The 23,030-nt window shown below is 41.9% G+C and overlaps 1 protein-coding gene across 2 annotated transcripts in view; it reads right to left on the minus strand.

The window, feature by feature from the left end:
- The window catches only part of PTPN11 (protein tyrosine phosphatase non-receptor type 11), a 65,310-nt gene extending 55,369 nt beyond the window's left edge, over window positions 1-9,941 (minus strand). For both annotated transcript variants that reach the window (XM_072600401.1, XM_072600402.1), the window contains exon 1: window positions 9,655-9,941. In XM_072600401.1, coding sequence (XP_072456502.1) covers window positions 9,655-9,668 — 14 coding nt within the window. In that variant the 5' untranslated portion in view covers window positions 9,669-9,941. The remainder of the gene's footprint in view (window positions 1-9,654) is intronic.
- Between the last annotated feature and the right edge of the window lie 13,089 nt (window positions 9,942-23,030).

Here is a 23,030-nt window from a genome sequence, read left to right on the forward strand (position 1 = left end):
GGTACTCCTGGAAACTTAGGAACTTTAACCAGTGCAACAACCAACACAATTCCATAGTACATACTAGTCACCTTCTAACAGAGAAGTTATGTACTCAAGGTACAGAATGAGACAGAAATCTTTGGACACGGTCAACATGGGAATTTGTTTTCCTTGGTTTACATATTTGCTATAGGGTTTTCACTTTCTCCCCCCCACCCCAATTTGGGGAAGGATGGTAGTAGAAGGAGCAAAGAACGGGCTTTGGATAGAGTTGCCAAAAAAGAAAGATCCCTGAAGTAGCTTTAAAGGTAAAGAAGACAAATGAAAGAAGTTCAGGAGGACATATAGAAAAGTAGGACAGCTTGGAAAGTTGCACATTGAATTTTTTATAAACTTTTTAAAAAGCAACTGTTATTAGAGTTCTACACAACAGGGTGACAAGTTTCAAAGACAATCCTCTCCTTCTGATCTACTATACATATGGAAATGCTCATTTTATTTGGCATTTAAGAATTTTAAATTTAAATTAGAATTTTAAAAATTAAAATTTGGAATAATTCTAAGAGTTAATGAGTTCTGCTTTGGACACATTTGAGAAACGTATGGAAATCCAGTACAGATATGCATCAGGAAACTGGTGACTCCAGTAGAGACAAAAATTATTATATTATATGGAAGTCAGCTTCAGAGAGATTATCAGTTGAACCCATGGGATCTAATGAGATCACCAAGACATAAAGAAAGGAAGAAGAGGACCCAAGAGAGAACCCTAGCATACAGTCACCCAGAGTGGGCAGAACAGAGATGATGAGTCAGCAAAGGAGACTGGAAATAGACTAGTCAGATAGGCAAGAGGAAATCCATGTGATGTAAGTGTCATAAAAACCCAAGCAAGACGGCATCCAAGAAAAGGGTTCAACAGCATCAAAAGTTGCAGGAAGATTACGGAGGATGAGGATTGGAAAAAAAACAAACAAACAATGGAATTTGCAATTCAAAGACCATTAGCCCTTTGAGCCACAGACCTCATTCCTGGGCATGTATGCCAAGGAAATAAAAGACAGAAGCCCAATAAGCACCAATATATTCTGAGCAGCACTTTTTGTGGTAGCAAAAAATTGGAGACAAAGTGAGTGCCCATCAATTACAAAATGGCTACATGAAATGATGGTACATGAAAGCAATAGAAACAACATGAACTAATACTGAGTGAAGTCAGCAGAACCGGGAGGACCCATGCATAATGACTGCAGAATAACAATCACGTAAATGAAAAGAACACTGCCCAACACTGGGTCAGGAGAAGGACCAATCTTTGTCCTCAGAAAAAGAAAGGAGGAAGCAGCTCTCTCCTTGGCACAGAGAGCAGGATCAAGGCTGGCCTTCCTGATGACTGGGGGCTGAGGAGGGGCACCATATCCAAACATGACTGAGATTGAGAAGCAAAAAAAAAAAAAAAAAATCAACAAAACCATGTTATTGTTTTTTTCAAAGAGATCACTAGGACCTGGTGGAGCAATTGGGTAGCAGAGCTGAGAGTCAGATGAGGAAGCAGAGGTGACAACTGGAGACGGTTTACTCTAGGAGGATGTGGCAGCAGACAGTCAGATGTAGGGGACGGAAGCGTGGCTATGTGTTTAAATTGCCCCTCAATGAGGCAGCTGCTAAAGTTAACTGTTATCTGAAGTTATGGGAGGAAAGAGAAGAGCAACATTAACCTAAAATGTGGATGTACCCAGAGAGCCTCATAAGCAAAAGTATTTAATTGTGCTTCAAGGTAGAGCTTCCCCCCCACCCCACCCCACTCCCACAAAGTTGGACACTGTCTCCAAAAGACAGCATTTAAAATGGACATATATTATTAGGGACCAAGAAAAACGCAACTATCGTCATTTAGCAAATAAGCTAGCTAACATCTCAGAAATGGGGTGGGGGCACACAAGAGTGTGCTGCAGTGGTGGGCTTTTTAACTAATTGCTCAATTGTGCCCAGGCTGCCAGTTCACAGATCTAGAGCTGGGAAGGTCATCCAGCCCAACCTCATCTGACACAGGAAGAAAATGAGACCCAGAGAAGGTAACAACTTACCCAAAGACACACAAGTTATTAAGCATCAGAGGTGGGGTTTGAGCCTAGGTCATGACTCCAAAGCCAAGGATAAGTATACCTACCCACCTATTGGAATACCAAAGGAGGTATTCCCACCTCCCTAAATACTTGTTGATCAATAAATTGAGAAGAGGGAACAAGAATCAAAAGCCAACACGAGGGTCCTGCCAGGGTGGACTTAGAGCCAAAGGGAGCTCCTGTGCTGTCCAATCCAATCCCTCATTTTACAGAGGAGGAAACTGAGGCCCAGGAAGCTTAAATGATTTCTTCCAACTAGAGGCACAAGTGAAATTAAATCGTCCTCTTTCCCCACTCCTAACTGCCAATGCCTGTCCATTCTCATGACCTTCCCTCATGCCAGTCTTTCCGTATAAACTTCTGATCCATTTTCTAGTATCATCTATTAATTACTAGCGAACATGGTGTTATATTAAACAGTACTAATTGCAAAGAGACCCAAAAACACTCAGAAATAACAAAAGGAATAACAAAATCAGAAACTGTTGATTACAAACCTACGTGTCCAGCAGTATGTATACATGTTTTTATCAACTGAGATATGAGAAATTATTCTTGCCCAGTCAAGGGGAGAATTTCAAATCTCATTTTAGAAGCCTTGATTTTGAAAGACCATATACTATTTAACCATGTAACCATGAAAATGTTGGTCCTGGAGTTCTAATGACCTGGGTTCCAATCCTACGTACCAGTAACTCCGTGACCACGGGCAAGTCACTTCCCCTCCCAGCCTCAGTCCCCTCTTTTGTCAAATGAGGGGGTTGAACTAGATGGCCTATCAGCCCCAGTTCTATGATCCTGTATGAGTCACAGGTTAACATCAGGCAAAGTGAAAAATACAGCAAAGCTGATTTTATTTGACACCTTTATGTCTGAGGCTGTGCCTCTATGAATGTCATTCCTCCACTCAAAATTTTAGTGGCCACCCACTGTCTAGCAAATCAAGCATGTATTCCAGACCCTAGAATTTAAGGTTCATGTAATCTGGCTCCAAACCATCTGGGTGGCCTATTCTCCTCTGCCTGATTCCCCTCCCAGCTAGGCTCTAGGAGAAGGGGGAACTCACCTGGTACCCATTCATAGTCTGCCCTCTAGAATCTTCCTACCATTCATCAGATTACCTTTCCTTGAAGTAATTCCTTTCCTTCAGAGCACAACCTGCAAAAAACCTTCCCTCTCCCTCCTCAAACATCTCGTAACTCTTTGTCTGTTCTCCTCTATTGCTCCCACATTTGCAGCCCATTTCAAACTAGAAGCACCCTGAAGTCAGGGCCAGCTTGCCTCTTTGCTTGTGTATCATCAGTACCCAGCAAAGAGCAGGGGCTTCTGTCAAAGAGATTATTGGTAAATGGCAGGAGGGCATTTTGGAGACTGCCCAGTTGTAGAGAAGGCTCCACTGGAGAGCAGCACAACTCTCATTTCATTTTCTTTTTATCCACTCAAGAAAACACTAATGCTTATCTTTGGAAGAAAGTAATCCATACGGTGGTTTCTAATTAAGGAATTTCTGATTGCTGGAAGAATAGCCTGTATTTTAAAATAAATTAACGTCTCTTTTTCTATGGGATAAATACAGCTCATGTGCAGTGGCAGGTAATTGGAACCAGGATAGTAACAGCTCACATTTCTATGGTGCTCAAAGGCTTATAAAGTGCTTTTCTCCCAAACCCCACAACAAAGTAAGACAGCACATGCATTACAAGCTCCATTTTAGAGGTTAGGTAACTGAAGTTCAGAAAGGTTCATGATGGTACAGAGAGCAGAGCCCTGGGCCTCAATCAAGAAGATCTGGGTTCAAATCCTGCCTCAGACACTTACCAGCTGTATGACTCTGACCAAGTCAAGTCACCTTCATCTGCCTCAGTTCCCTCATATGTAAAATGGAGATAATAATAGTACCTACCACCCAAGGTCGTTGCGAGGACCAAATGAGATAATATTTGTGAAAAACACTTAGCACATTGCCTGGAAACATAGTAGGTTTTCTTCCACACAGTTAGTTAAGGGTCTTTCCAGACTTCAAGTGTAGCAAACTTTCCATTATTCTATGAAACTTCAGACAATACAAGGCACAAATGAAAAGAAATAGAAAAAGATTTTTATTGGCAATGTAACATCAATCTTCGTGAATTGTCATCTTCTAATTAAGTTTCAGTACTGAGTATCTTTGGGCTTTGATGTTGTCCGTACATAGAGCACTGGATTTGAAGTTAGCAAGAAGTGGATTCAAATCCCACCTCAAACACTTACTTGCTGTGTGACCCTGGGCAAATCACTTAATGGAGGCTCTCTGTGCCTTCAACTCCCCATCTGTAAAATAAGGCCTATGGGGTCTCCTCCAGCTCTAGATCTATGACCCCATTAGTGAATAAGTTGGAAAGACTTAAAGGAAATGATTCCAGCTGAAGAAAACAACATCAAAATAATATAGACACCCTCAAGAATTAATATTTTAAAATGATAAGAATAAAAGCCAGGTGAAAAATATAGGAGAGTGAGAGGTCTGAAAGGGACACAAAAGCAAAGTAGTTTTGTTTTTTTAAGTTAACATGCCCTTTAAAAAAAAAAATCATCAATAATTTGGAAATCATCGTTTTATGAACGCTCTTTTTACTGGAATGTTTATTTTGGTTATATAGTTACTAAGCAGAAAGTAATTTTTTCTAACTTATGAGAAGCACATACACAATATTATGAGATCCTATTGGGAGAGGTCAAGGAAAGCTTCTAATAGTAGATGGCATTTGAGTTGGGCTTTAAGGGATGGACAGGAATGGGGGGGAGGGGGCGGCAGGAAACATTCCAGACACAGTAATAATATAAGCAAAAAAAAGAAATTGAGGAGGCAGGAGGGAACATGGCTTGTAGAGAGGAGAGCAATAAGGTAGCCCCTTCAGCTAAAAACAGGACCCTAAAAAGGAATGCTCCTGCTCACCAAGGGGCAGCTATCAACAAGGAATCCAAAAGGCATCGAGGCCCAGACTAAGAAAGTGAATGCTGAGCCAAAGAGTCTACGCTTCCTTTGGGAAAAGCCACAGTTGTGAGCAGAGGAAGGACATGCCTATGGGGTGGCAAAGATCAGAAAGTCCTGGCTTCACGTTCCCCCTCTAATACTGAACAGATTCTGACACTTCCCTCCCTCTTGGTTTCCTCATCTATAAAATATGAAAAATAGAGATAATAAAGTACCTACTTCACAGACTGCAAGGATCAGATAACATATACAAGGTGTCACACCTTGTCTAACTGCAGTAAGACTTTTGGGACACCCTATATGAAGGCTAGAGAAATGTGAGCTCTGTCATCATTATCGTTATCATGATGATGATAACGATAATGACCAAACCTATACATAAGGAATAAGTCCAACAGTGTGAAAAAGGGGTCAGAATGGGCTGCTAAATAAAGCATGGGTCTCCATATTATTCTATTGAAATGAATATATATTTATTTCTCATGTCCATATACTTGGTAAGCACTAGAATATATTTCCTTATATATTAAACTACAGGAATAGAAAGGTTTAATAAAAGCCAAAGAAAATGGAGGCCAAAATAAGGTCAGGAACCCCTATTAAACTATATAATAATCATTCCAATGTACTTCCCTCTTTTCAGCAGCAAGCAAGGTATGTTGAACATGCTGTTAGGAAGGTGACTATCAGTGGAGTTTGAGAGCTTTTCTTTGTTATATGGAAGGCTCATAGGGGAATATATCTGGAATGACTACGATATAAAAACAAAAGATGTTAATAAAATATTTAAAAATTAACCAAGCATCTCAACAGATGAGGAGACAGAGACAGAGAAAGGAGAGAGAAGAGAGAAGAGACAAAGAGAGAAAAAAGAGGGAAAGGGAAAGAGAAAAAATTGCGAAGAATCCAGGTTGGTAGTAAAACAAAAAGCCCCATACTATTAGGGTGCAGAAGAGGGAAAAAGGGGAGAGGGGGAGATGGATACAAAAGTAACACTTCTTTCTTTTAAAGAACCATGTTAGACAGCAAGGTCTGCCCCTTCCCAAAGGTAAAAGTTTTAGCAGATTTTCTCCATCTGCTCTCTTGGCTCTAACAAAAGACACTTGCTAGAAACGATTGTGTTTATGTATCAGCTTGCACCTTAGCAAGCACTTTCCCAAGATTCTCTGTAACTTTATAGCAATCAGACCCACCCCACAGAAGAAACGCATGTAATCCAAGCAGAGGGGTCTACATCTCTCCAGCTCTAGGGGAAAACCTGACCATTAAATAGAATATCATGTTAGCAATATCACCATGCAAGCATAGTACCAAGTATTTCAGTAAGGCAAGTGTATTTATTTCCTACTGCTGAGCTAAACACAAGGCCGCTAGTGACAGCCTCAAACTAAATTAAACAACCAGAGATAAAAGAAAAGGCTTGGGGGGGAGTAATTCAAAAGAAAAAGGAATTTTTGCATGAGGAATTCCACAGAGTGAAGCAAACTATAGGCGAGGAGTCACACCTCCACTGTCATGAAACCAGAGCAAGAACCAGGAGGCTAAGCAAGGATGGCTCAATCCCTCCAGTTCTCTGAGATGAGAAGGGAATCCCACACTGAACAGCTGAGGGGAGGAGAAAAAGGGCTGGAGTTGGAACAAGTGGATGGACTCCAGCTGGGCTCCGGCTCAGACATTCACTAGCTGTGTACAGACTCAAATCACTTCACTTCAGAACCTCTATTTCTTCAAGATGGGGATTAATAATACCTCCTGAAGTGATCGTGAGGATGTATGTAGATAATATATGAGGAAGGACTCTGCAGACAAGGGGAAGAAACTGACTCAGCTCCAAAAAGCACTGTGACTGGCCCAGGGTCACACAGCTAGTGTGAGAGAATTTGAACTCGGGTCTTCCTGACTCCAAGTCCAGCATTCTAGGCTGTCTGACAGTGATTACTATCACAGTTACTATTCCTGTGCTGCTGTTAACTAGACAGTTTTCTTCTCAACAGCAGAAGCGAACTGGAGGAAAAGCAGGCTATCCGTCATTTAAAATTCAGTTAGACCATTTGGGCAGCTTCACCTGGCTAAGACTTTGCAGTTTCCAAAATCATCAGGCAACACAACTCTTACTAAGGAGACCCTTTCCTGTACATCCCCCTCCCCCCTTTCCCCCCATGCTTTTCATGTCCTAGAAAGGCAACTCCTTCCTAGTTCAGAATAGCAGACCTTGAACAAAGGCTCAATGGTTACTTTGATAGATGAAGTAACACACAGACAAAGGCTCCGAGAGAGGACACTTTAGGCCACAGCCACACAGCGTCTTGCTGAAATGCACCCAGATCTGACAGAGCTTGGCATCACACCTGCCCAGGTCATTCGCTTCCTAAAGTTTCCAGGTTTGGTTTTTCCCTACCCCAAACAATCACGGAAACAAATAGAAAGACAAAGATGCAGAATGAAAGACACAAAGACTGAGAGAAAGAGTATTAGGGAAATATTCCTAATTTCTTAAGAAGCTTCCCATTTGGATCATACCCTGTCCCAATGCTATTATTTAAACATCACAAAAGAGTGGTGATGTTTTGGGACTGAACAAAACTGAGCAGTCATCAACCAAAAAAAAAGATGGGTCTATAGCCAGTACAACCCATAAAGGATTAGTAACATCTGGTAGTAATGATAGGTCTGACTGAGGGCAACGAAGTGCCCTGTACAGACTGTACAAGCTTAATAATAGTTAGAAAGTAATAATTCATTCTTCAGCCTACATCTTTTCATCTAAGAAACCCAACGCACCTTGACACCAATTCTCACTAATGCTACTGATTCTGTCCAGAAGAGGAAAGAGCTTGACAGTTGCCAAGAATTGGACATGAATAACCTGAGGAAAGGACCTAAAACTACCTCGAGGCTTACTTCGGGTCTGCCTAACCAATGCCAGTCCAGAGAGGCACTGCCTCAGAGTGGCTAACTAGGAGCATTATTACATACACAAGCACCAAGAACCTCTCCCCCAAAGGAGGGTGGCTGTGATTTCTGAATAATTATTAGGCAATTTTCATGAAGCAATGAGTAAGGAATGTAGTGCACAACCATGACCTACTTCAGCTTTGTATCTTCTGCTTATAAACAATCCCTGCCTTCCAGCTTGGAGGCACTAAAAGAGTCATTACTTAGAGCAGAGTGGAATGAATGAAGAGATCACAAAAGAGAAGAGCAGCTGGGAGCAGAGTCTCTACCCTGGTCCCCCTTGGATGAAAACAAGAGGAAAAGAAGGTAGAGTGGAAAGGAGTACTGATCAGTGTTTCCACGAAGAGACCTGAGGAGAAGATCCAATTCTGACACTTAGTAGCAGTATTTCCATATTTCCATGAGCAAGTTCCTTCCTTTCTGGGAGCCTCAGTTTCTTCCTCCATTAAATGGTAATAATAAGGCTGGTATCTCACAAGGTTATTATGAGAAGTGCTTTAAACCTCATGAAAAGGTGTTTATTATTTTTCCAATACCAAAAACTAAATATATAGAGGAAAGTGAAAGACACACAGCTGGGAAGGGGAAACGAAAACGGGGACATTCCTGGGGAGACAGAAGGGAATCAGGAGATCCCCACACCTAGCAAGAGCAGCAGATTCCTGAAGGAGGGTAAGAGGGGGAAGGAAGGAAAATGAAAAAGGAAACAGAAGAGAGATAACAAACTGTGCTAAATGCTGGAGATGCAAAGAAAGACAAAAAGACAGTTTTTGCTCACCAGGAGAGAGGAAAAAGAGGGGAGAAAGGAGGGACAAATAAAGAGAGGAAGGAAAGAGAGAAGGGAAAGAAAGAGGGGAAAGAGAAGAGACGGAAGGAGAAAAAAGAGAGAAAAGGGAAAAGAAGAGGGGAAGGGAATAAGCATTTATTAAAAGTCTACTAGGTGAAAAGCTCTTTACAAATATTTTCTCATTTGACCCTCACAATAAAGCACAAGGGGGAGGGGGGAGAAGAAAGTGAAGACGAGAGGGAAGAATGAAGAGGAAAGAAAGAGTGGAGGGGAATAATAGAGAGGGAGGAGGGGGAAGGAACAGAAAAGAGAGAAAGAGGGAGAGGGAGAAAGGTGAAAAGAAAAGGGGAAGAAGAGTGAGAGCAAAAGGGGAGAAGAAAAAAGAATCGAAAGGGAAAGGGGAAGGGAAGAGGAGAGGAAGAGGGGATAAAGAAAGGGAGGAAAAGAGGAAGGGGAAAAAGAAAGGAAAAGGGGAGAAGAGGAGGTGGAGATGAAAAGATAAGGGAAAGGGGGAACAGAGGGAGGGGGAGGGGAGAAAGAGGAGAAGGAGAAAGATGAAAAGACAGGGGAAAGGGGTGTGGGAAAGAAAGGGGGGAAAGGGGAAAGGGAGAAGGGATAAAAAGGGAACGGGGAGGGTGGAGGGAGGGGGAGGGGCGGGGGAGGGGCAGAAGGGTAAGAGCCAGAAGAGGCGGCTGGGGGAGGGGAGAGAACAGACTCCACTGCCCCTCCCCCAGCCCGCCCGGTGGGGGAGGGGGTCTCGCGGCCGGGGAGGGGGAGGGGCGCGCGGTGCTTTGTGGGCGGGCGGGGGTCGCGGGGGTCGCGGCGCTCACCTCCGGGATGTCATGTTCCTCCCGCTCCCGGGCTCCTCCTCGGATCCGCTTCCTCAGGGGCCGGGCCGGGCCGGGCCGAGGGTTAGCGCGGAGCCCGCGGCGCTCCGGCCGCCATCCAGGCCTCGGGATCCCGGAGACTAGAGACGAGCCGCCCCCCCCGCCCCCCAAGCGCCTCCGCTCCGCTCCGCTCCCCCGCGCCTCCGCCCCCGCCCCTCGCCGCCCGGCACCGCGACAGTGACGCCATCGGCCTGCGACGCCAACCTCCCGCCAGGCCGCCGGTCGGCCCCAAAAGCCTCCCGCCGGCCGCGCGCGCCGCGCACTTCCGGCTTCCCCCTGCGCAGGCAACTGCGCCCCGCGCCGGGGGTTCCGCCCGCCAGCCTGGGCCGCCCCGAAGCAAACGGCCGCGAGGGGGCGCTCTGGTGTCAGGAGGATCCGCGAGCTCCGAGCCAGCGCCCTCCACGTGCCAGGCACTGGGCCCGCGGGAGGCTCCCAGGGTACACGCTGTGCCGGCCCAGCTTCCCGTCCACCCCCTTCTGTGCCTGGCACACGGCAGGTGGGCGCGAGAGTGGGTCTGGAAGCTCAGATCCAGCGTCAGACCCTGGGCGAGCCAGACATTTAACCTGTGCCTCAGTTTCCTCATCTGTAAAATGGGAGACAAAGCACAGGCGCCTACTCAGTCAATTCCCGCGGCTCCCTCTTACCTGCAGGAGCCCTCCAGCATGGGCCTTCCTAGCCCAGCCCAGCCTGTCTGTGCAGGCGTCGCCCCTCACTGCCCAACCTGGCCCCGGGGGCACCTCTCGGCTCGGGCTGCCCCCGTGCCTACCAGCCCCCTGCCTCCGGACTCTCCCAGCTCCTCCAGGAAGCCCCTCGTGAGCCTCCCCTCCGCCACGTGCTCCCCCTCCTGCCCTGCGGGGCCGGTGCTGTTCGGATCTGGGGGTTTCCTCCCCTAGACTGTAAGTCCTGGAGGCCAGGCGCTGCAGGTTGCTTCATTGTATCCCTGCTGCGCACCGCGTAGTAGGTGCTTAATGCGCGCTTACTGAACGGAATTGAACCTGCTTCCCAAACACGTTATGAGATAAAATGAAGTCATATTGGTAAAGTTATTGGCAAACCTTAAGGAGTTGTATATATCTAGCTGACACCCCCTGTTCTAAGAACCCCCCAGCCCTGACACCCCCTGTTCCGAGGCCCCTCCCAGCCCTGACACCCCTTGTTCCAAGGCCCCTCCCAGCCCTGACACCCCCTGTTCTAAGGCCCCTCCCAGCCCTGACACCCCTTGTTCCAAGGCCCCTCCCAGCCCTGACATCCCCTGTTCTCAGGCCCCTCCCAGCTCTGACACCCCTTGTTCCAAGGCCCCTCCCAGCCCTGACATCCCCTGTTCCAAGACCCCTCCCAGCCCTGACACCCCCTGTTCCAAGGCCCCTCCCAGCCCTGACATCCCCTGTTCCAAGGCCCCTCCCAGCTCTGACACCCCTTGTTCCGAGGCCCCTCCCAGCCCTGACATCCCCTGTTCTCAGGCCCCTCCCAGCTCTGGCACCCCTTGTTCTAAGTCCCCTCCCAGCCCTGACATTCTCTGTCCTTAAAGGCTCTCCCAGCTTTGACATTCTATTAAAGTGGAAATAACACCAGAACAAAGGATTTCTAAGATCAAAAAATAGCAATCGTGATGTTAGAACTCAAATGCCAAAAATGCCTGCTTGAAAAATGATCTTAATACTCCCACAAACACTTGCTAAGTACGTTTTTATGTGGGAGTTATAGAAATATTAGGTTAACCTGTTAGTTATGTTAAGACATGAGATTTCTTAAATTTTCTATTTCGTAAGCTCTTTGATGAAAAGGATAGAGCCCTGAGTCTGGAGTCAGGGAGATCTGAGTTCAGACATTTACTGTGTGATCCTAGGCAAGTCACCTAAACCTGAGCTTCTTCCTTTGTAAAGCAGAGGTGACCTCCTGGCCTCTATCTACCTTTATCTGCCTCAGTTTCCTCAACTGTAAAATGTAGATATTAACAGTACATACCTCCTAGGATTGTGATGAGATAATTATTTGTCATGGAATAATATTCGTTAAAATAAGTGCTTAGCGTGGCATCTGGCACATATTGTTGTCTGTTGGTCCTGTCCAACTCTCTGTGACCCCACTGAAGATTTTCTTGGCAAACATACTGGATTGGTTTGACATTTCCTTCTCCCACTGATTTTACAGATGAGGAAACTGTGGCAAACAGTATTAAGTGACTTGTCCAAGGCCACACAGTTTTTAAGTGTCTAGTGCTATATTTGAACTCAGGTCCTCCTGACTCCAAGCCTGGCACTCTATCCACTGTGCCACCTAGCTGCCCACCTGACATAGAGTAGGCACTATGGAAGTACTTATTTCCTTCCTTTCCTTTCAATACTCTTTGAACTTTGAATAATAGTGATAAGCTAATATGTACATAGGAATTTAAAGCTTGTGATACTGTTTGTGTATATTAGTATATGACCTTCAAGACAACTCTGTGAGGAAAGAGCTATTATACCTATTTTACAGCTGAGAATGGTTAAGTAACTTGACCTTTACTTGATAGCTCCTTAATCTAACTTGGGAATCAAACTCAGGTCTCTCTAACTCCAAGTTTGTCCCTCTTTGTACTTCAGCCAAGTCTACTGTCACATGAATTGGTAGATTATTAGTTTTATTTTTAATCTGATGCCACAGAACTTCTTTGGAGAATTAATAGTTACAAAGTATTTCATCCCCTAGTAATCACTGGAGCAAAATATTTCTAAGACCAAAAAATGGAGACTCTGTAGAACAGAGGAGAAAAGTAGCATCGGTTCTGGAGTCAGCAAGTCAAGCCATCACCCGTCACAGTTTGTGATGTCATTGGTCCAATGAAGGACCAACCACAAGATCTGCTCATGTATTCAAAGGTAACCTGGTGTAATGACGAAGAGTACTAGACCTGGACCTACCACCCAGGGTGACTGTGAGGATAAAATGAATATTGGTACAGGGCTTTGCAAACCACAAAGCAACATATAAATGAGAGCTATTTGGTTGTTTTTATATAAATGCTCAAGTCACCTACATAGCAGCTATATGATCATGTGTAAGTTACTCCCCTTCTCACAATTTCAATTTCTTCATCTGTAAATTGAGGCTAAAAATAATTGTCCTCTTTGTTATGAGATGATGCTACGCAAGTGCTATGTATGAGTATGAGGGTTCTTTTTTTCAATTTTTATTTTAGATAGAACCTGTGGTTTCATTGGTATAAGGAACTCCTAGGAAATTCTGTCTCCCAGTGCAGGTCTAGGTGAAGCAACTTGCCTAGAGTCTCCCAGTCAGTATGTGTCCAAAGCAGGACCAAAGCCAAGTCTTCCTGGGCTCTCTAGCCATCATGCCACACCCTCTTAATGTTTATATGTTTTATATTTAACTTAATATTTAAATATATGTTATACATTTATAGTCAAAATGAAGAAGTTTGACTGGATAATCCCTAAAGACCCTTCCTTCTAGTTAAAAACATTGTTTCTCATTTATTCTAAGGTTCCTTCCAGTTCTGATTGCAGATAACGACATTTTTCTTACATTATGTCCTACCCTTTGGTCATTCAAGAGTTAACAAAAGGAGATTTACTTAGCCATAGCAGAAGAATATTCAACAAGGATGTGGCTTGAGGAATCCCTGAGCTGACCTTGTATGAGCTGACCATCATGCTCTGCCAGCCAAGCAACAGGGAATCCTGGTCCTCTCGGCTGTTTTGGACTCTACTGACCAGGAAATGATGTTTAAAAGCCTAATAAGCCTTTAAGCTGTCTTAGCCAAACAAATCTCAAGGACAATTTCAGTATCTAAAACTATCCCAACTTGTATGAGAGCAGAATTTAGGATTTTCCCATGAGTTAATGCTCCCACCACAGGGAAACTGAGGACCAGAGAGGGGAAATTGCTTGCGCGTTGTCACAAAGAGTGAGTACTTGAATCCAAGCCCTCTGTCTTCTCTCCCAATGTTCTCTCTACTAAAAAGATGTAGTTGTTAAATATGAGAACTAGAAGGAACTATCATTGTACAGAAGAAGAAACTGAGACCTAAAGACTTTCCCAAGGTCACACAGGTGAACTCAACGAGCGCATTATTAGTATAATAGTATTATTTGTTTATATGTATATCATAAAAGTATTATTAGCTTATAAGGTAAAACTTAGATGTGAAACTTCACCTCTTCCAGGAATTACATCGGGATGACATGGACAGGAATATGTTATTTCCCATTAGTTGGACTCCTCTTAAATTAGATGAACTCCTCTTAAGAAACCTAACAACTCCATTATATTAAAAAATGAAAGGTTCCTCTTCTTTTGCTTGAACTGTATCTTCAGAGTGTTACAAAGTACTCTGTAAACCTTAAGGTGCTGTATAAATGCATGTTCATACTACGATTTTCTTCCTTAATGTTGTGGGGGCCATGTTCTCCCTGGAAATACATCCTCCATGAGCCTGTGTGTGCAGCATTGTAGGTGATGATGATATTTCAGTGCTGACTCTGACAAGATGGAAGCATTTACAGTATTCCTGGAAAGTTAACTGGATGCTAAGTCTTGTGAGGGAGTCAGGATGCAAGAAAATCCAAGCAAGTAGATCAGAAGAGACAAGAGATAAAAATGGTTTTGGAGCCAGGAAGTTGCCCACCTCCCCTCCCCCAACTGGGTTTAGCTCCTGCCATGACTAACAGAAGGCTTTCCCTCAGCCACCCTGGAAAGCAACAACTGTAGACAGCATCCCAACCCCCTAGCCACAGTTCCTATTCTGAGGAGCCATGGTGCCAGAGATTCATGTTTCAGGAATGCATTACTGAGATGCCATGTTTTTCTGCTTCCCAGGCTCCTAGGTTTGATCACTGGATAAGTCCCTCACACCCCTTTCCCTCCCTCATGTAGCTGTAGCATGCTGATAGAGAGCAATGCAGAGAGCACTGGAAAAGTAGACTTCATATCTGCATTTCATGATCAACCAGCTTACGCTTTCCACAAAAGTCCTATTGTACAGCCTTGTAGTGGCAGCTGGGACCTCAAAGCTAGGCCAGCAGACCACAGACTGTCAAAGTCTGCCAGATTGAGGCTTCTAGTAAGGATACATGGCTTGGGACACTCCTTCCCCTTTAAGGGAGATTGATCAGGAGTGCAGCTTGAACCTAAAAATGATTTTTCCTAGAATAGCTATATTTAAGAGGTAGTTGTGTGACCCTGGGCAAGTCACTTAATCCCAATTGCCTCAAAAAAAAAAAACACCACAACAATACTTAAAGAGTGCAGATAGCTATAATTCTAGTGTGTTGCCTCCTCTCTCTGAGGAGCACAGGGTGGCAGCCAGCCTCTGGCCCCAACTTCCTGCTTCGCTTTCTGGGAAGAATCAAAGGCTCCCTTGGAGAAGGGTAAGGGGAGAAGAGACTGGAGGTATTGGACCTCACCTCCATGCAAGCTACATATAGACAGACCCATGTGGACACATATAACTTACATGGGCAAAACAAAACCATGGCATACCATATAAATATGTGTATCTGATATTTTATCAACATATGTGTATATGGTTATCACATGCATACATATATACATGTACATATATGTACATGTATCTGTGTGTTGCTGTCTCCTCTTTTGGAATGTATGTTCTTTAAGAGTAAAGACTTTCCTTCTTTTGTGTTTGTATCCTCAGCACCTCTGGGCCATCAACAGTCAGTCATCCTGACCTGTATCTTGCCACTGGACTCCAATGACACTGGAGGAGAAAGTGAGGCTGATGACTTTGCACAGCTCTGCCTCACTTAAATACAATTCACTTGAATCGCCCCTGGCGATGTCATTGGTCTTCTTTGAGAAAGAAGGACCAAAACAACAATAGTAACTCCATTTGCCTTTGTTTTCTCATTTGTAAAATGAGCTGGACAAAGAAATGGCAGACCACTCCCATATTTTTGCCAAGAAAACCTCAAATGGGTCACAAAAAGTTGGACATGAGTGAAAAACAACTGAACTGAATGTTATATTGTATTTTTATTTTGTTAAATATTTCAAAATTACATTTTAATCTGGTTCAGAGAACTGGGGAATGTTGTGGACCTTTGGGCAGCTAGGGTAGTTTATAATACATCAGACTTTGAAGTTGGAAAGACCTGGATTCAAGTCTACCTCAAATACTTAATAACTATGTTACCCTTCACGAGTCATTTAACCTCACTGGGTCTCAGTTTCTTCATCTGTAAGATGAGAGTGATGGAATAAATAGCCCCTGAGATCCCTTCCAACTTTAAACCCCATGAAACATTAATACCATAATGAAATTAGAAAATTAAAAAGCAGAATATTCTGTTTGAAATAGTAATTCAAATACTGCTACAAATTCAAATACTAATATTAATACTATCTTAATATTTCAAATACTATTTCAAAATTTCTGTTTTGAAACTTTTTGCAGAACTTTTTGGGGGCAGGCCTTTTTTATCTTTGTATCCCCAGAGCCCAGCACATAGTTAGCATTTATTACATTCTGATTTCCTTAACTCTTTTTGCAAAGAATTAAAAATTGGGGGAATGGCTGAGCAAATTGTGGTATATGAATGTGATGGAATACCATTGTGCCATAAGAAATGAGGAGCAGAATGGTTTTGGAAAAACCTGGAAAGACTTACATGAACTAGTGCAAAGTGATGCGAGCAGAACCAGGAGAACATTGTACGCAGTAACAGCAACATTGTAACGAGGAACAACTATGAAAGATTCAGCTGCTCGGACCAAGACAATTCCAAAGTGCTCATGATGAAAAATGTCATCCACTTCTAGAAAGACAACTGGTTAACTCCAAGGGCAGACTGAAGCATCCTTTTTTCATTTAATTTTTCTTGCTTTTAAAAAATTTTTTTGCAACATGACTAATAAGGAAATAGGTTTTGCATGAAAAGAAAATTCTTGTTGGATTCAATTGACTGACACACTCAGAGAAAATTTTGGGGTAAGCAGAGAAGAGTGGTGATTACTTTGGATGGTAAGAGACATAGGGATAGGAAACAAACTTTTTTTGAAATTTATTAATTTATTTATTTTCAGTTTTCAACATTTGCTTCCATAAGTTTTAAATTTTCTCTCCCTCCTCAAGATGGCATGTAATCTTATATAGACTCCACACATACATTCCTACTGAATACATTTACACACCAGTCATGTGGCGTTGAAGAATTATAATGAATGGGAGAGACCGTGAGAAAAACAAAACAAAACACAATGAAATATAACAAAAAAGAAAATAGTCTGCTTCACTCTGCGTTCTGACTCCATAGTTCTTTCTCTGGATGTGGATGGCATTTTGCAGCATGAGTCCTTTGGAAATGAAACATTATTAAGCACATATTATACATGAGGCACTGTGCTAAGCACTTTGCAAATGTTATCTCGTTTGATCTTCACAACCTTGGGAGGTGTGATTATTATATCCATTTTGCGGTTGATTAAACTGAGATAAAGGTTAAGTGACTTGTTTACAATTTTTGTTCCTGTAGTTTAGTCATTTTTTTCAGTCATGTTCAACTTTTTGTGACGCGGTTTGGGGTATTCTTGGTAGAGATACTGGAATGGTTTACCATTCCCTTCTCCAGTTCATTTTTACAGATGAGGAACTGAGACAAACAGGATTAAGTGACTTGTTCAGGGACATACAGCTAGTAAGTATCTGAGGTTGGATTTGAACTTGGATCTTCCTAGGTCCAGGCCCAACATTCTATCCATTATGCCACCTACTTGCCCTCTAAGGGATTCCAAAATTAAAGAGGAGGGAAAGCTTTCTAGGCTTAGAGAAAGAAAGAGGTCATGAAGGTTAGAGAATGCAGTGGACCAAGAAGTGAAGTTAAGTGAGTAAATTCAATCATCTAGATGGAAAAATATGAGGAGGGGAGAACTACTAAATAAGTTTAGAAAGCTAGGCAGGATGAGCTGTAGATGATCTTGAATACCAGGCAGAAGAAACCGAACTTGAGTCTTTGCAACAGGAAGCTGCCATAGATTTGGGAGCAGAGGTATTGTCGTATGACCAGCTTGCTACACTAAAGAAACGTTTGCTGGGATCTGTTGTTCCCCAGAGAGCTGAGATGGCCAGGGAACAGACAAAGCCCTCCAGTTCCACCCCAAAGGGTGATAGGTATAAAGCTTCAAGCTTGGCAAAACCATACAGTTCCCTTTCCCACTTCTACCTGCAGAGCAAAGACAATCTCTAGGAATGTATATGTAGAACCTATATAAAATTATATGCCATCTCAGGGAAGGAGTGGGGAAGGAGGGGGAGGGAGGAGAAAAAAAATCTAAGATATATGGAAGTGATTGTAGAACACTGAAAACAAATAAAATAATTTAATTTAAAAAAAAAAAGACAATCTCACCTGCCTAGCACAGTGCCAGGCACAAGCAAAAATGCTTGTGGATAGATTGACCATCAGCCCTCCAAAGCCAAGCTTCAGAATTAGAATTCTATAGTCTATGAATAAATGAATGAGGCTTTTATCAATCACTTCTTATGTGCTAAGCACTGAAAATACAAATATAAAAGTCAGACACCCCTGCTGTTGGGGCTCTCACCTTCAAGTGAGGAACATGGCACATAAGGAAGGCTACAGCTGAGAGTCAGATGGAAAAGTTCCATGGTCCTTTGGGCACAGCAGCAAAGCAGATGGTGATGCCTCTTCTTTAATGTCATCTCTACTGATAAAATCATGCCCGTTTCTCATGTTGAATTATTTAACCAAAGTGCCAAGGGCATTGGTGGCAACAACTTTTCCATGGTTTTTTTTAATATAATTTATTTATTTTCAGTTTTCAACATTCACTTCCACAAGATTTTGAATTCCAAATTTTCTCCCCATCTCTCACCTCAACAATCTTAAGGATGGCATGCACCCCAATTGCCCCTTTCACAATCTCCCCTCCCTTCTATCACCTCTCCTTTTCCCATTCCCCTCCCCTCTGTTTTCCTGTAGGGCAATAGATATCTTTACCCCATTGCCTGTACAACTTATTTCCCAGTTGCATGCAAAAACAATTTTTAACATTCATTTTTAAAGCTTTGAGTTCCACATTCTCTCCCTTCCTCCCTCTCCACCCACTCTCATTGAAAAAGCAAGCAATTCAATATTACATGTGTAATCAAGCAAAACACTTCCATAACAGTCATGTTGTGAAAGACTAATCACATTTTCCTCTATTCTGTCCTGCCCTCCATTTATTCCATTCTCCCCTTTGACCTGTCCCCCCACAACAGTGTTTGTTTCTGATTACCCCTTCCCCCAATCTGCCATCCCTTCTATTATTCTCCCTCTCCTATCCCCTTCCCTTTTGCCTTCCTGCAGGAAAAAATAAATTTCCATACCTAATTGAATGTGTGTTATTCCTTTCTTAAGCCAAATCTGATGAGACTAAGGCAAACATTCCCTCTCACCTTCCCCCTCTTCTCCTCCATTGTAAAAGCTCTTGCCTCTTTTATGTGAAATGATTTACTGCGTTCTCCCTTTCTCTTCCTCCTAGTACATTTCTCTCAACACTTAATTTTATTTTTTAGACCTCCCTTCATGTTCAGCTCACTCTGTGCCCTCTGCCTATACACATACACACACATATGTAAACAGTTCAACTTTAACGAGTCCCATATGACTTCTCTTTCTTGTTTACCTTTTTGTGTTTTTCTTGATTCTTATATTTGAAAGTCAAATTTTCTATTAAGCTCTAGTCTTTTCAACAAGAATGCTTGGAGGTCCTCTATTTCATTGAAATTTCATTTTTTTCCTTGAAATATTATACTCACTTTTGCCAGGTAGGTGACTTATGCTTTTAATCCTACCTTCTTTGACCTTTGGACTATCACATTCTAAGGCCTCCAATCCTTTATAAATTCTGTGTTATCTGATTGCATTTCTACAATACTTGAATTGTTTCTTTTTGGTTGCTTGTAATATTTTCTCCTTGACTTGAGAACTCTGGAATTCGGTTACAATATTCCTAGGAGTTTTCCTTTTGGGATCTCCTTTAGGAGATGATTGGTAGATTATTTCAATTTCTATTTTACCCTCTGGTTCTAGAATATCAGGGTAGCTTTCCTTGATAATTTCATGGAAGATAATGTCTAGGCTCTTTTTTTGATCATGGTTTTCAGGTAGACCAATAATTTTTAAATAATCTCTTCTGGATCTATTTTCCAGGTCAGTTGTTTTTCTAATGAGATATTTCACATTGTCTTCTATTTTTTCATTCTTTTGTTTTTGTTTTGTAATTTCTTGATTTCTCATAAAATCATTAGCTTCCATTTTCTCCATTCTAATTTTTAAGGAATTATTTTCTTCAGTGAGTTTTTGGATCTCCTCTTCCATTTAACCAATTCTGTTTTTTAAGGCATTCTTCTCCTCATTGGCTTTTTGGATCTCTTTGCCACTTGGGTTAGTCTATTTTTAAGGATATTATTTCCTTCACCATTTTTATGAGTCTCTTTTAGCAAACTGTTGACTTCTTTTTCATGATTTTCTTGCATCACTCTCATTTCTCTTCCTAATTTTTCCTTTACTTATCTTGCTTGATTTTCAAAATCCTTTTTGAGCTCTTCCATGGCTTGAGACCGTTGCATATTTTCCTTGGAGTCTTTGTATGTAGGAGCCTTGACCTTGCTTTCTTCCTTCAGTTTTATGCTTTGATCTTTCTTGTCATAAGAAAGTACCTTTTCATCAAGAAAATATCCTATTGTCTTATTTTTTTCCCATTTTTGGTCATTTTCTCAGACAGTTACTTGACTTTTGAGCTCTTTCTTAAGTGGAGGGGGTACTGCCCCAAGTTTCAGGTGTTTTATGCAGTTGTTTTCAGAGATATCTCTAAGGACCTATAAGTTCTCAATTCCTACAACATGGTATGATCAAAAGAGAGGTTTACTATTCTCCTGACATGCACTCTGGTCTGTAAGCAACCACAAGCACTCTTTTCTGCCCTGAATCTGTGAGTAGAATTCCCTCTCCACAACAGCTACCAGCTCTGCCACACCAGTGCTCTTCCTCACCCCAGAACTACCACCGAGGACTGTGACCCAAATCAGCAGCTTGATTCCCCCACTATCCATAAACTGACGTCTCCAGAAGCAGTGACTGCTGTAGCAGTGGCTGCCACCACTGTGACTGGGGCCAGACCACATTCCTCTCTCACCCAGGTGAGAGAATTTCCCACTTATCATTGAAACTGTCTTTGGCATTTGTGGGTTGAGAAGTCTGGAACTTCCACAGCCTCCAGTGGCACCCTGAGGCCTGCACCCACAGTCCTTTCTGTGCTTGTGCTGAACTGTGCTACTGTCTGAGCAATGGACCCTTCCTGTCAGCCTTTCAGATTGTTTTGGGCTGGAAATCTGTTTTGCTCAGTCATTTTGTGGCTTCTGCTGCTCTAGAATTTGTTTAGAGTCATTTTTTACAGATATTTTGAAGGATTTGGGGGGAAAGCTCAAGCAGGTCCCTGCTTCTACTCAGCCATCTTCAGGTATTTTCAATAGATATAATGGTGGGAGCAATTGCCAGGATACATTTCCATGCATATTGCTTCCTAGGGTAATGGCAGAGGGAAATGAGCTGGAAACAATGCTACTCCTGCGGCTTTTGGGTCCTGGATTATCCAGTGCTGCTTAAACTGTGGGTTGAAACCCCATATTCGGTCTTGTATGTGGGGGTTATGAAAAATTTGGCAACAGTAAAAGGCTTCTGAATGCACAAAATGACCAAAAAATTAATCCAAATCAAGTGGGTAATGAATTTGAGGTGTTTCTGGAAGCACTTGATTATGTTGCATCACACAACTTCACCATAGCCTTGGTTCCGGACACACAATATGTGCACTTTGCATTACACATGCCGTCACACTATGTAACACCTATGAATGCTGCAAGAAACACTTTGGTTCAGATTTGAGACTATTGTATGTTATGAATTGCAGTGTTTTTACTATACATACAAAGTTTTCTGCTCTTACAGAAACATAATAGTTTAATTACGGAAAATAAAGATGTTTAATATTTTCCTGTTGTCATTTCTCAGAATGTAAGTATCAAATTAGTATATCTTTGGATAGTATTGTTTCAGAATGTTTGATTTTAAAAATTGTCTCCTTTTATAGAAACATAAGTGTTTAATTGCAAGACAAAAGTCCTTTAATAATATTTCTCCTCTATCACTGCTATATGTGTATGTAAATGTGAACATCAATTTTTTAAATTAAGCATAGACAAATGTAATTTCACACACTAAAGCTAGTATTTATTTGAGAAATTATTAGCAATATTTATTTATATTTTGGGACAAAAACATTTTTTTGTTATGGATAAGTGGCTAAGTTTAGACTGAAGTGGTAAAATACTAATGAAAATGTAGCAGAGTCTTTGCTACCAGGTTGTAGCACACCTAAACTGACAAGAAAAAGAAAATAGGTCTAATCATTTTTAGAATATGGATTTATTCCTAATAATATGATGCAGAAAGACATCTTTGCTTAATTTGTAATGAAATTTTTACTACAAAGGGCATGAAAACAGTCAAATTAAAATGGCATCTTAATACCAAGCATGCAGCGTACTGCAATAAACCAAAAGAATATTTTGAACAACTTTTAAAATCTTCAAAAAAGCAAAACAAAGTTTTGAGAAAATTGTTACTGTCAACTAAAAGTATTTACTTGCATTTTATGAAACATCTTATTTGCATGCAAAAACTAAAAAGTACTATGTGATAAGAGATCTCATGTTACTTGCTGCTATTAAAATGTCAGAAAAAGTTCATGAGAAAAAGTATGGGGATGAAATTAGTAAAATTCGTTTATCGAATGATACGGTTTCCAAAAGAATTTCTGAAATTAGTAATGACCTATTCCAGCAGCTTATTTCCAGGTTTAAGGGCAGTCCAAAGTTTGCAATTCAGTTAGATGAAATAACTGATGTTTCTAATATGGCACAGTTGTTATTTTATGTACGATACATTTATGAAGGAACATACATGAGGAATTATTGTTTTGTCACCCTTTAGAAGGACATACAAGTGGGGAAGATATGTCTTAAAGTTCACGAATTTTTCACAAATGAAATGCATACTCATTAGTATGCAAATTTCCATTGCACAAATGCAATGGAAAAAGTGCACTGGAGTCTGAACAGACAGTGCTGGAGCAATGATGGGAGAGAATGTTGGATTTTGTAGCAAAAGTTAAAGTGAGAGGCAATGAACATATCACTTGTATTCACCTCATGATCCCTCTGGAGGCACTTGTGGTCAAAAAAATGTCACCAGAGTTAGATGTATTCTGCCATACTATCAAAATCATTAACTTCATT

The sequence above is a fragment of the Notamacropus eugenii genome, chromosome 4 (assembly GCF_028372415.1).
Source record: "Notamacropus eugenii isolate mMacEug1 chromosome 4, mMacEug1.pri_v2, whole genome shotgun sequence".
NCBI classification, from domain to species: Eukaryota; Metazoa; Chordata; class Mammalia; order Diprotodontia; family Macropodidae; genus Notamacropus; species Notamacropus eugenii.